Here is a 13,597-nt window from a genome sequence, read left to right on the forward strand (position 1 = left end):
TTCTGTTAACTTTGACCCCAAGAACCAATAATTGGAGGGTCTGCTCTGCTGGAAAATCGCGGAAAAAATTTGTGGCCATTTTAGTGTATGCACCCTTCACCTATTTTTATCAGAAAATTGTGAAAAAATATTTTTTTCCTCAAATTCTCAGTGGGTTGGGTAAACTGTCAATAAATGCATTCCTGATACACAGAACACATGTGCTGACAACATCCACTGAAAAAATAACTTTTAAAACACATTTCTGTATAATTTTGCATCAATTTAATGCAAAAAAGTAGGCGTTTTCTCACTTTTTCCCCATATTTTCATTTTTACTTCGTTGGCAATCAACTATTCCCCCAAGTTATAATATCAGTCAATATGCCATTCTTCACCAAACAGTATACTCATTACACAGAAAAAATTATAAAAATCCAACCAAAATCAATGGATCTGTGATGATTTAACTACTAGTTGGCCATCAACAGGCTCAGAACCTTAATAGAATTTCTGGCTACTTTCAAAATTCCGAAAGACATACTGGATAACATGATTGTTAATGTCCACATTATTAAACATCATGGTCTAGGGATCTTTTTAATTTCAACATAACCCTGTTCTCCCAATGGAAATGTGTCACACAATAAATATAATACAGCAAAATGACTTTAATTATTTTATTGCCTCAGATGACAACTATTACAACTTTAAAGAGATACTTCACCCATTTAGATTAAGCTTTGTAGCTTTAGAAACCCAGTCATGTTTTTGAATGGTCATGCATCATTTTCAGTTTCCCCTGAAATACAGATTTCAGGGTTGCACTTCCTTCTTTCAATGATGTAAAAATCGTCATTTTGCGTCATTGAAAGAAGGAATTGCTATATCGTTGTCGAGGGTTTAAGACTACAAACACTCATTTTTCCAGGGAGGGCTATGTATGGGACCCACTCACGCTACAGACCTATTACAGATCAGTGGGTGGGACTTAATACACTAAAATAAATGATACAGCTGCCATCTTTTTGGAATCTAAGCTAACAGATGCTGAGGAGCCAGGCTTGATGTTTTTCAACAATGGTGGAAGGTTATTAATATGATATGGAAGAGGGTGATTTCGAAAAAGTGATGCTCGAATCGGATGTTAATGGCTATCTTTATGAGCCACAATACAGGGAAGACCAGCTGAGGCAGATGGAGGAACAGGAGGTAGAAGACCTGCCTGTAGAAGGTAGAAGACAAGGTAGAAGACCTGACTGTAGCAAGGGAGGAGCCTGGACTGACTCGAGCTGGGAGGGACTGGTTGTGCCTGTGCTCTCGCCGTGCGCCTACGGACACAGAAATGGTGTCCGTCTGCTGCAGAGAATTTCAAAAATGCCAGTTTCTTCTGGATGAAATTTCTACATCAGATGAGGATATGGACGTTTGTGTGGTGAACCACCCAAGCTTCGGACCGCATATGGACAGCAGCATTCTGGATACATATTTTAGAATACCAAAAGTCAACTGGAAGTGACAGCCAAAGCCTGCAGGGACAAACAGACGTCTGACTATAAAGTAAATGTTTCTATTTTATTTGGGAGTGGCTTGCAAAGCTGTGCATTGTGGGAGTTGTTGTCTTCTATACAAATGCGCCCTAAAGTCACTTTCTGTTTTTTTGTCAGTCAAACAGGCACCACATTTGAAATGTATGTTACATTTCGACTACAAATATGACCCACTTTCAATAAAGATTAATGTTTCCATGGGTGAAATGTCCCTTTGACGGAAAAAAATAACATGTGAGGTGGGATAATCAGAAGGGTGGCACACTGCAGATACTGCTCTGGGAACAGACCTTCACCCTCACCACCTGAGGAGACAGCAAGCAAGAACGACAGGGTGGATTATACAGCAGCGTGATAAAAGATGCCACCCTCTCTCTCTCTAACACACACAAACAGCTGGGTAGGTTGGCTGAACCATGTGTGCCCGCTTATACACAGCCAACTGATGCAGGGATTGGCGAAGGTGTAATAGGAGGGCATCGTCAGTTAGTGGAAGGCAACGCATGTTTCCTTTGATGCTCACAAAGAGATGGGCTCGCAATGCATCTAGAGTACTATCAAAGTCACTCCTGTCATAGAGTGACACCTTGTATCGCCGTGCTGTTGTTATAACCTTTTCCTGAACATACAGGCTTTCCTCAGGATCACCGTACCTGCACAGTGGCAGAAGGTCTGTCAGGTGTTTGATAGCAGTTGTGTAGGCCCGCCTTTAGCTCAGATAGCTCCCTGTGTCACATCCGGTAAGTATGTTGGTGCTGAGGGATGTAAGATCTGAAGCAGCACCATTATAGTTCCCTGTCAGAGCTTCTGTGATGGCATGAAAAGGTAGGAAGATATCCATCGTCTTCACCCACAGCTCCTGCAGCCCATCCATGTGAGTGATGTAGTACATGCACATCATGATCACATCTGTGTCAGTTGCAACCACTACAGCCCGTTTGTGGTGCAGAATTTGTACTGAGTATGCAATGTGAGCAAACATCCAGGTATGTACCTCCTCATGTTTCTCACAGAGACAATCCAATGACAAGAGGACAGTGCGACCAGGATCAAAATAGATTCCACAAAGAATAAGTGTGCATACTTCAGGAAGTGACTTGTTCTGAGCTGCCCATGCTTCCCCCATGTAGTTCAACAGGTTAACTTTATTCAGTGAATTGTGAATGAAGCCTTTCCATACAGGTATAGGGAGACTATCATGTGGCTTGTACTCCTTCATTTTGCTGGAGCAGGTCTTCATCCTCTTCTCTCGTTCCTCACCTTTCAGACTTTCAGCAGGATAGACATCATATCGATCACTAACAAAGTGGATGCAGTCACACTTGTCTGGGAGGATTCCAAGGAGCTTCCTCGGGTACTTTCCTTGCAGTTCATGGAAGGTGCTGCTCCCAAGATGTTAGTAACCTTGAATGAATGCCATTGCATCTACTACCATTACAACAGGCTTGTCAGATGACGTTAGATTGTCCACTTCCCCCCATGAGCTGCCAAGGGCTGTCTTGATTGCAGCCAGGTAGTCTGCCTTGTTTCTTTCCTTCCTGCAGGATGCACACTTATTCTTGGTGGAATCTTTTGTGATCCTGGTCGCACTGTGCCCTTGTCATTGGATTGTCAGGTTGAGCTTCCAGAACTTGAGGAGGCAGATACCAGGATGTTTGCTCACATTGCATACTCCGTACAAATTCTGCACCACGAACGAGCTGTAGTTGTTGCAACTGACACAGATGTGATGTGCATGTACTACATCACACACATGGATGGGCTGCAGAAGCTGTGGGTGAAAACGATGGATATCTTCCTACCTGTTCATGCCACCACAGAAGCTCTGACAGGGAAGTATAATGCTGCTGTTTCAGAGGTTACTTCCCTTCTCCTCAGCACCTACATATTTACCGGATGTGACACAGTGAGCTATCCGTACAGAAGAGGAAAAAGGTGGGCCTACACAACATTAACAGACAGACAGACATTCTGCCGCTGTGTTGGTACAGTGATCTGAGGAAAGCCGGGATGTTCAGGAAAAGGTAATAACAGCAGCATGGCGATACATGGTGTCACTATGACAGGAGTGACTTTGGTGGTACTCTAGATGCACTTCAAGCCCATCTCTTTGTGAGCATCAAAGGAGACATGCGTTGCCTTCGACCAACTGAAGATGCCTTCCAATTACACCTTCGCAGATTCCTGGATCAATTGGCTGTGTGTAAGCGGGCACACATAGTTCAGCCAACCTACCCAGCTGCCACTGATTTTGGGAGACAACTTGTCAATGGAAAATTGGTGGCAACCATGATGCCTAAAGAGGCAAAACCTTCTGAACTCAAATACTGCCACTGCAAGAAAAGCATGCATGCCCGAGGATGCTTCTGTGCAAGAGCCAATGTGAAGTGTGGCATTGCATGTCTCTACACCGGGGATCTTTAAGGATTGAACTTGCGCTTGAAGACAGGGACATGTAAGAAGGCTGTGCGCGCGCGTGTGTGTGTGTGTTAGAAAGTGAGGGGGTTGTATCTTTTATCACGCTGCTGTATAACCCTCAAATTCTTGTTTGCTGTCTCCTCAGGTGGTGAGGGTGATGGTCTGTCCCCAGAGCAGTATCTGCAGTGTGCCACCCTTCTGATTATCCCACCTCACATGGACCTGCATCTAGTTAATAAGTTATGTTATTTTTTTCTGTTAAAGGGACATTTCACCCATGGAAACATTAATCCTTATTGAAAGTGGGTCATATTTGTAGTCAAAATGTAACATACATTTCAAATGTGGTGCCTATTTGACCGAAAAAAGACAGAAAGTGACTTTAGGGTGCATTTGTATGGAAGACAACTCCCACAATGCACAGCTCTGCAAGCCACTCCCAAATAAAATAGAAACACTTACTTTATAGTCAGACGTCAGTTTGTCCCTGCAGGCTTTGGCTGTCACTTCCAGTTGACCTTTGGTATTCTAAAATATGTATACAGAATGCTGCTGTCCATATGCGGTGTGAAGCTTGGGTGGTTCACCACACAAACGTCCATATCTTCATCTGATGTAGAAATTTCATCCAGAAGAACTGGCATCTTTGAAATTCTCTGCAGCAGACAGACTCCATTTCTGTGTCTGTAGGTGTACAGTAAGAACACAGGCACAACCAGTCCATCCCAGCTCGAGTCAGTCCAGGCCCCTCGCCTGCGACAGGCAGGTCTTCTACCTCGTCTTCTACCTTCTACAAGCAGGTTTTCTACCTCGATCTTCTACCTCCTGTTCCTCCATCTGCCTCAGCTGCTTTTCCCTGTATTGTGGCTCATAAAGATAGCCTCCAAATCACCCTCTTCCATATCATATTGATAACCTTCCACCATTGTTGGAAAACATCAAGCCTGGCTCCACAGCATCTTTTAGCTTAGATTCCAAAAAGATGGCAGCCGTATCATTTATTTTCGTAAGTCCCACCTACTAATCTGTAATAGGTCTGTAGCGTCCCACCCATAGCCCCCCCCCCCCCTGGAAAAATAACGACAGAGGGTAGTCTTACACCCTCGACAAAGATATAGCAATTCCTTCTTTCAATGACGCAAAATGACGATTTTTACATCATTGAAAGAAGGAAGTGCAACACTGCAATCTGTATTTCTCCCATCTCAGGGGAAACTGAAAATGATGCATGACCCCTCAAAAACATGACTGGGTTTCTAAAGCTACAAAGCTTAATGCAAATGGGTGAAGTATCTCTTTAAAGTTGTAATAGTTTTCTCCTGAGGCAATAAAATAATTAAAGTCATTTTGCTGTATTATATTTATTGTGTGACACATTTCCATTGGGGAACAGGGTTATGTTGAAATTAAAAAGATCCCTAGACCATGATGTTTAATAATATGGACATTAACAATCATGTTATCCAGTATGTCTTTCGGAATTTTGAAAGTAGCCAGAAATTCTATTAAGGTTCTGAGCCTGTTGATGGCCAACTAGTAGTGAAATCATCACAGATCCATTGATTTTGGTTGGATTTTTATATATTTTTTCTGTGTAATGAGTATACTGTTTGGTGAAAAGGATGATAAATTGACTGATGTCATAACTTGGGGGAATAGTTGATTGCCAATTAAGTAAAGGTGAAAATATTGGAAAAAAGTGAAAAACGCCTACTTTTTTGCATTAAATTGATGCAAAATTATGCAGAAATGTGTTTTAAGAGTTATTTTTTCAGTGGATGTTGTCAACACATGTGTTCTGTGAATCTGGAATGCATTCATTGACAGTTTACCCAACCCACTGAGAATTTGAGGAAAAAAATAAATTTTCACAATTTTCTGATAAAAATAAAGGGTACGTACACTAAAATGGCCACAATTTTTTTTTCGCGATATTTCCAGCAGAGCAGACCCTCCAATTATTGGTTCTTGGGGTCAAAGTTAACAGAAAAAACACAAATAAAAAGTATGGCAGACCATGTCAGGTTCAACCCATTTTATTGAGCTTTTGAGACTTTGGCTCCCGACTATATGAGAAATAATAATATTCCATCGGATTTAGTATCAAATAATACTCTCTCTCTCTCTCTCTCTCTCTCTCTCTCTCTCTCTCTCTCTCTCTCTCTCTCTCTCTCTGTTTTTTTATCTTGGGCATCCTCACATTGGAGTCCCAAGTTCATGTATAAAGTTTGGTTTCAATATGTGAAATAGTTCCTGAGATATGAACTACTTCCTGTTTGGCGACTACGCCACAGGTATCTTTTGGCCTGTGATGGGCAAACACTTCTGATAATCAAAAATCCTTCTAGTAGCTTTTGTGATGCTTGGTCCAAGGATCGAGTACGTCGAGTTTCGTGAAGTTCGGACAAAATTTGTGACCTGTGAATCTTTTTTGGGTTTTCTGTTCAATCCAATATGGAGGAAGAACAGCATGGATCCGTGACATCATGTCTTCAAGCAACTTAGACCGGCATTGCCCGAATGTTTTAAAGTTTAAATGGGGTCTCTGTGTCAAACGGCCTAGTCACAGGAGCTGGCCAAAAATTTTGGGCAGAATAATAATTAGAAAACTTATGAAGAACAATAAGTGTGCTTTTTGCAAGCACACTTAATGACAAATTTTACCTCTTTGCAAAAGGAAAAACCACCAACAATCAAAAATGCATGATAATAAGGTATCATGGCTCTGCATTAAAAAAATGTCGTTATAATAGACGTCAATGGGGCAAAAACCACAAACAATAAATGAGGAAGAAAAAATTAATCTGATGCTACGCAAAAACTAAAAATGCATCAAAGCCAATGTTTTTACTAATCTTTCACATGCCCAAGACTGTTTAAAAGGTCAAAAAATCCAGTCCACAATTACTTTTTTATATTGAAAATCAGTGTTTTTGTGTTTTTCCCAAATCAGTGATACCATGATCTTGGCAATTAAAGAGTTAAAATAATAAGATTTTGTTACGATTTGTTAGATTGGAACAGTACTGAGGTTGAAAATTTGAAAATAAATATTAATCTGATACATTTTTACAGCAGTTTAATTTAGTGGATTAAGAGAATGTTCAATTCCTTTTTTATTGTTATTGTAGTTCCAGAGAACAGCAACGAAATACGTTGGGGCATACAACAACAATCATGATAAATAAATTAAAGTGCATCATGATTGTTGTTGTATGCCCCAACGTAATTTTGTTGCGGTTCTCTGGAACTACAATGACAACAAAAAAAAAGGGGGGATGGGACATTCTCTTAATCCACTAAATTAAACTGCTGTAAAAATTTATTAGATTAATATTTATTTTCAAATTTTCAACATCAGTACTGTTCCAATCTAACAAATCTTAACAAAATCTTATTATTTTAATTCTTTAATTGCCAAGATCATGGTATCACTGATTTGGGAAAAAAATGTTGTGGCCAAATTAAGATAAAAAAAACCCTAGTGGATAAAAACATTCCCAACAACACATAAGGGTTAAGAATTAAAGTGTTATGAAAATAAAAATCAACAGATCTTCAGTTTTATCTTGTCACCCACCTGTAAAGTGCATAGTGACTGAGAGGAGATCTTCTTCATCTCTTCTTTTTCTCTTTCAAATTCCTCTCTACACTCTGCTATTTTTCTCTTTAGTTCATCTTCATTCTCTTCTTTCATGAGTTTCAGTTTAACTTCAAATCTCTTTTCTTGCTCTTCTCTCATATTCCTCTCCTCCTCTATTATCTTCTTAAACTTTTGTAGCTGATTTTGTTTCTCTTTTTCTATTCTCTCTTTCTCTCCGCTCATTTCTTCAATTCTCTCCATCAGTTTTTTTATTTGTTTTTCATATTTTTCTTGTTGCATCTCTCTAAATATCTTAGATGAGTAGTAACTTCCTCCGTTTGTTTTCACCATGTCATCTATTTTCTCGAGTAGAAGAGAAACTTGTGTTTGATCTTCAGTTAGATTATTACTGAACACATGATATCTGTTTCCACACTCTTCTAGCAGGTTTCTAATCACAGATCCAGGTTTTCCCAAACACTGATCAATAGTTTTGTTTCTCAGTTGATCTCCTCTTGTGAAGAGCACCATTGTGTACATTAAAGAGTTTTCACCAAACATCTCTTGAATGATCTTCACTGATCTTGACTCCTCTTCAGTGAACCGTTGTGCTAAACTCAACACAATAATAAACACATGAGGTCCTGGCAGAATCATTGAGATACAGTTCATTATTTCTCTCTTGATCTCTTCATGACTGCATTCAGTATCAAACAGTCCTGGAGTGTCGATGACAGTGATCAATCTGTTGTTGATTTCAGCTGTTTCTCTCTGACACTCTTTAGTCACCGACTCTTGAGATAAGTCTGATATAAACACTTGTCTGTTTAAGGCCAAGTCCACACGGACACGGGTATATTTATAACCGGAGTTTTCCCTAAAAAAAAATCCCGTCCACACGTGCTCGGTTTAAATTAAATATTCATCCACACGATAAAGCAAAAGCACGCTATCAAGCGCTGTCAAGAGCATGCCACACCAGCAAGCGGGGATATAACCCAAATCGTGTTCCGTTATATAGTGAGATAACTGAGCATCTATCTGTATACATGTTAGAAGCCCTGTTAGCACAGTTATTATTAGCAAGATACGTCCGCCATTGCACAGAATCATCAACAAAGCAGTCAGCGGCGCACAATCTTGACGTCAAACACAGTGGATAACGGCGCACACTCTGACGTCGCAAGACAAAACTCCCGGTTTTACTCTCTACACGACACCACTGTAACCGGGGTTTCTTAAAAAGCTCACCCTGGCCGGGGTTTTCAAATATGCTCGGTTTCAGTGCCCTGATACTGCGGTTTCGTGTGGACGAACGGCTGAACCGCATGAAAAAACTCACGGTTATAAAAATACCCGTGTCCGTGTGGACTAGGCCTAAGATTGTGTTTTCTGTAGCATCTTCCCAACTCCAGTTTTACCCAGCAGCACAATCCTCACATCATCTCTCATCTCTGGATACAAATGATAGAAGACGTTTTCTTTTTAATAGATTCTCTAAAGTGTGATATCAAGTCAGATTAAACTGTGTTTTTTTACAATAATTATAACAGAAAGAAAAAGGGTTCAAGAGTTGTTATCTGTATGTCATTTTGTTTACCGCTATAAGATGATATAAATGGACTGCATTTGTATACCCTTACGAAAAAGAAGTTTATTGAAGTGTGCTATAAGTATACTTTTTTTAAACTTAAAATAAGAAAGTATACTTTCAGTTGACTTTTTATGTACTTCTCTAAAATGTACTTTAGGTACTTCTCAGAAATATACTTAAATTGTACTAAAGTATACTTGACCTATACTGACCGAAATGTCTAAGTATATTTGGCCTATACTTGTTTACTGACATATACTTAAAAGTATTAAGTAAAAATGCAACAACAAAAGCTACATCAAGAAAGCTGCAAAAAGCCATATGATTAGCCCTGGTGAAAAATAAATATACTTTATTGTATTTCAAGTATATTTAACTTTGCAATAGTACATTACAAATATACTTAGAAAAAATGTACCATCTTTGAATATATTGAAAGTATGCTTACAACATATTTGTTTACAATTAAACATATTTCAAAATAATTATAATTTAGTATATTTTCTAAAAGTATACTTTAAAAAAATATATATACTTGGAGTTAAAGTTCTGTGCAATTTTTAAAGTATACTAATTTGAACTTATTTTAAAGTTTATTTTAGGTATACTTTATCTGTTAAAGTTATCATTATAATGCACTGACAGCATATTTATAAAATACATTATTAAACATCCTTTAGAAACAGTATATTTTAAGTAAATTTTGAAAGTATATGTAGTGTACAAATGTATATTATCTTTATGGAGAATCTTTAGTGTTAGTAAACTAGTAGGTTATTAATTTTGTGCTGCAGGTATACTTGCAAGTATTCTTTTACTACACTGTAAAAAATACTTTGCTGCCTTAACATTTTTAGTTGAATCAACTCGGATTTACAAGTCATTTCAACTTACTGTTATTTATCTTGATTAGAGACCAGTTGTTATAACTACAGGTGAGTTGTTATAACTTATAAAATTAAGTTGACTCAACTATATTTTATAAGTTGTGACAACTAATCTTTGTTGACATGACTTGTAAATCTGAGTTGATTTAACAAAAAATGTTAAGGCAGCAAAGTATTTTTACAGTGTAAACTTTTAGTTAACTAGTGTACTCATACTGAAAGTGTACATGCAAGTGTTCTGTTAGTGTACTCTTAGTAAACTAGTAAGTTACTAATTGTGTGCTGCAGGTATACTTGCAAGTATTCTTTTACTATACTTTTAGTTAACTAGTAGTTTACTACTCAACTTTACTTTAAGTGAACTTAACATCATACTATAAATATATATATATTGCACTGAAAGTACAATACAATGTTCCTGTGTATTAATTTTTATACTTGACATATACCTTTTAATTGTACTTTCAAATCTTTCGTATGCTATCAGTGAGCTAATCAAACAAAAATAATAAATACAAAAATTATAAATATATTATTTATATATTATATACTCACTTTCAACATTTGATATGTTATCTATATTCTATTGTGAATAAAATATAAGTTTATGAGATTTGTAAATTATTCCATTCCTTTTTTACTCACAATTTCTACAGTGTCCCAACTTTTTCTGATTTGAGGTTGTATATATATATATCAATATATATGGCTGAATCCCCTGAATATTTACTTTTGTTCTGGACTCCATTTCCCATAATCCCGCATACCTGGACTAATTACTCTGCCACCTGAAACTCATTGGACAGCCTATATAAACTCTCTGAAAACATTCAGTTAGTGCAAAGTCTTGATTTGTACCGGCTGTCATTGCTGAGTGGTTTGCCTGCCTGACATTGCTGTTGTTTGACCTTGCCGGTTGGAATATGAGTGTTTAATAAAAACCTGCAGATGGATCCTCAGTGTCAAAGTGCTTTGTTACACAAGCAGTATACAATAAGTAACCTACTAGTTTACTAAGAGTACACTAACAGAACACTTGCATGTACACTTTCAGTATATGACTAGTAAACTACTAGTTAACTAAAAGTATATTAAAAGAACATTTGGAAGTATACCTGCAGCACAAAATGAGTAACCTACTAGTTTACTAAGAGTAATCTAACAAACATTTGCATGTACACTTGAAGTATAAGTCTAGAAAATTACTAGTATACTCATGAGTTCACTTGCAGTACAAATGAAGAACTAATTGTGCACTAGTTGTACACTTAAAGTTGACTACTCTTACACTTATAGTACACTTAGAAGTATACTTTTATATACTAAAAGTGGGCCAATTTAGTCCCAAGCGGTATTCAAGCAGTACACTTACAAGTTTACTACTAGAACATAAATGTTAGTACACTTACTACATAAAGTATACTTAAAACTATACTGCAACATTACTTAAGTATACTTAATAAAATGAACTTGAAGTGTACTTCTTTTTCGTAAGGGTAGCGCTTTCATAGACCAATGGCCATCCAAAGCGCTTTACATAATCACCCATTCACTCACTCATTCATACACCGACGGCGGTGTCAGCCATGCAAGGCGTCATCCAACTCGTCGGGAGCAGATGTGGTTAGGTGTTTTGCTCAAGGACACCTCAACACTTGGTCAGGTGGAGCCGGGGATCCACATATATTGGCTTTGATTATCTATCTCAATCATAATATTAGTAAAAAAGTAAATACTGTACGTTCACACTCACCTCTTTCATCTGTCTGCTGTTTCACTTTCAATCTCTGTGCATCTTCATATTCATCACAGATCAGATAACGGTCATCATTTGATTTGACAATGTCTCTAAATGTCTCTATGAGCTGAGCAGCAGTGCTGTTTCTCTTCAGTCTGTAGTGTCTGCTGGTGCATTTTTTAATAATTTTCTTTATGTTGTCATTAACCTCGGTCTTATGTGTGTCGTGTGTTGTGAGCACCAGTGTGTGTTCATAAACATTGTCAGAGAAAGAGTTGAGGATCATCTCCAGACGCTCTTGGTCTTCTCTTGAACACTCATCATGTTTAAAGATGATAAGGATGAGATGAGGTCCTGGATGAGACAGATCCACACACTCTCTCACTGTCTGTATGATCTGATGATCTGAGAGGTTCAGCTGGAGCAGATGAGGACAGTTGATGATCATCATGTCTTTTCCTCTGACTCTCTCAATCTGATGATCATCTGAAGGAGCTTCACTATCAAACGCTGATCTTCCCAACAAGAAGTGTTCCACTCGACTGTTTGTTGACACATCTTTACCCACCAGAATAATCCTCACTACAATAAAAAAAAATCACTTTTAACCTCGCTAGTAAAAAATCACACAATTAATGTAACGTGTTATGAAAGCTATAATGTTTATTAAAATAAAATCCTCCTGCAGGAGATGCCTTCAGGGTTCAGTGACTTCTGTTTCTCTATATGTAGAAACTTATTGTTAGGAGGAACAACATCTATGCTGTTTCTTCTCCTGCGAACAGGATTGTGGACAACAGAGTCTGCAGTAAACAAAAAAACATTACACTTACATTAAACTCTGAGATTCATAACAGTAAGACATCAATAGAAATCAACATTAACTGCTTTTATACATGCACTCTTTAATGGTAATTTGCAGTTAAAGGCGGAGTCCATGATGTTTGAAAGCCAATGTTGATATTTGAAATCACCTAAACAAACATGCCCCTACCCCAATAGAATCTGGACCTTCTGTTGATAGACCCGCCCCACACATACGCAACCCGGCATTTGATTTGATTTGATTGGCTATAAGTGTGTTTTGGTAGTCGGCCCGTCTTCTTTTCCAAAGCGTTTTTCAAACATCGTGGACTCCGCCTTTAAGAGATCATGTATAAACAGGACTTTTTTTAAATTACTGGTAAATCAGTGCTGGCAATTTACCAGTAAGAGAAGTTGTAGGATTACCAATAATTTATTGGTGCAATGCTACGTGTGAACAGATAATATTTCTGTGTTCCGTACAATTCAGGTTTAGTAAATTTCCAACCTCAACTTGGAAATAATGACTGAAATGGCACTCTTTTAATGTTAGTAAAACACATTAGGGCCTGGTGTCACAGAGAAGACTTAGGTAAAGCCAGGCCTTAGTTAAATTAAAATGTTTAAGCATCTGTAGTAACATCAGATAAACAGAATTCCAGACCCCTCCCCAATTGCTACATTTGGACTGGATTTTGGTGGGTTAACCCTTGTGGGTTGTTGAAATTCACTACCCTTTTGGGTTATTCATGTACAAAAACGGTCACTAAATTAAATGGCTGTAAAAACTTATCTTTTAATTTTTTTATATATTTTTTTCATAAATCTGTTAATCAACCTCAGTACTGGTCAAAACTACCAAATGTTTACAAAATTTCCATGATTTTAACTATTTAAATGACAAGTTCATAAGCGGTGTTACTGATTTGGGTGGAAAAACACACAAATTGACCAATTTTCAATATAAAAAGTGATTGTGGACTGGATTTTTTTTACCTTTTTCACAGGCTTGAGCATGCCAAAGATTGGTAGAAACATGGGTTT

At 37.8% G+C, this 13,597-nt stretch overlaps 1 protein-coding gene across 1 annotated transcript in view; it reads right to left on the reverse strand.

Moving 5' to 3' along the window:
• Window positions 1-12,322, reverse strand: part of LOC141362742 (uncharacterized) — a 45,958-nt gene extending 33,636 nt beyond the window's left edge. Inside the window, exons 1-3 of the mRNA XM_073864947.1 lie at window positions 11,765-12,322; window positions 8,930-8,984; window positions 7,528-8,407 (exon numbers count right to left, since the gene is read on the reverse strand). Coding sequence (XP_073721048.1) covers window positions 7,528-8,407; window positions 8,930-8,984; window positions 11,765-12,200 — 1,371 coding nt within the window. The 5' untranslated portion in view covers window positions 12,201-12,322. The remainder of the gene's footprint in view (window positions 1-7,527; window positions 8,408-8,929; window positions 8,985-11,764) is intronic.
• Window positions 12,323-13,597: the final 1,275 nt, after the last annotated feature.

Source organism: Misgurnus anguillicaudatus, unplaced genomic scaffold, assembly GCF_027580225.2.
Source record: "Misgurnus anguillicaudatus unplaced genomic scaffold, ASM2758022v2 HiC_scaffold_29, whole genome shotgun sequence".
Taxonomy (NCBI): domain Eukaryota; kingdom Metazoa; phylum Chordata; class Actinopteri; order Cypriniformes; family Cobitidae; genus Misgurnus; species Misgurnus anguillicaudatus.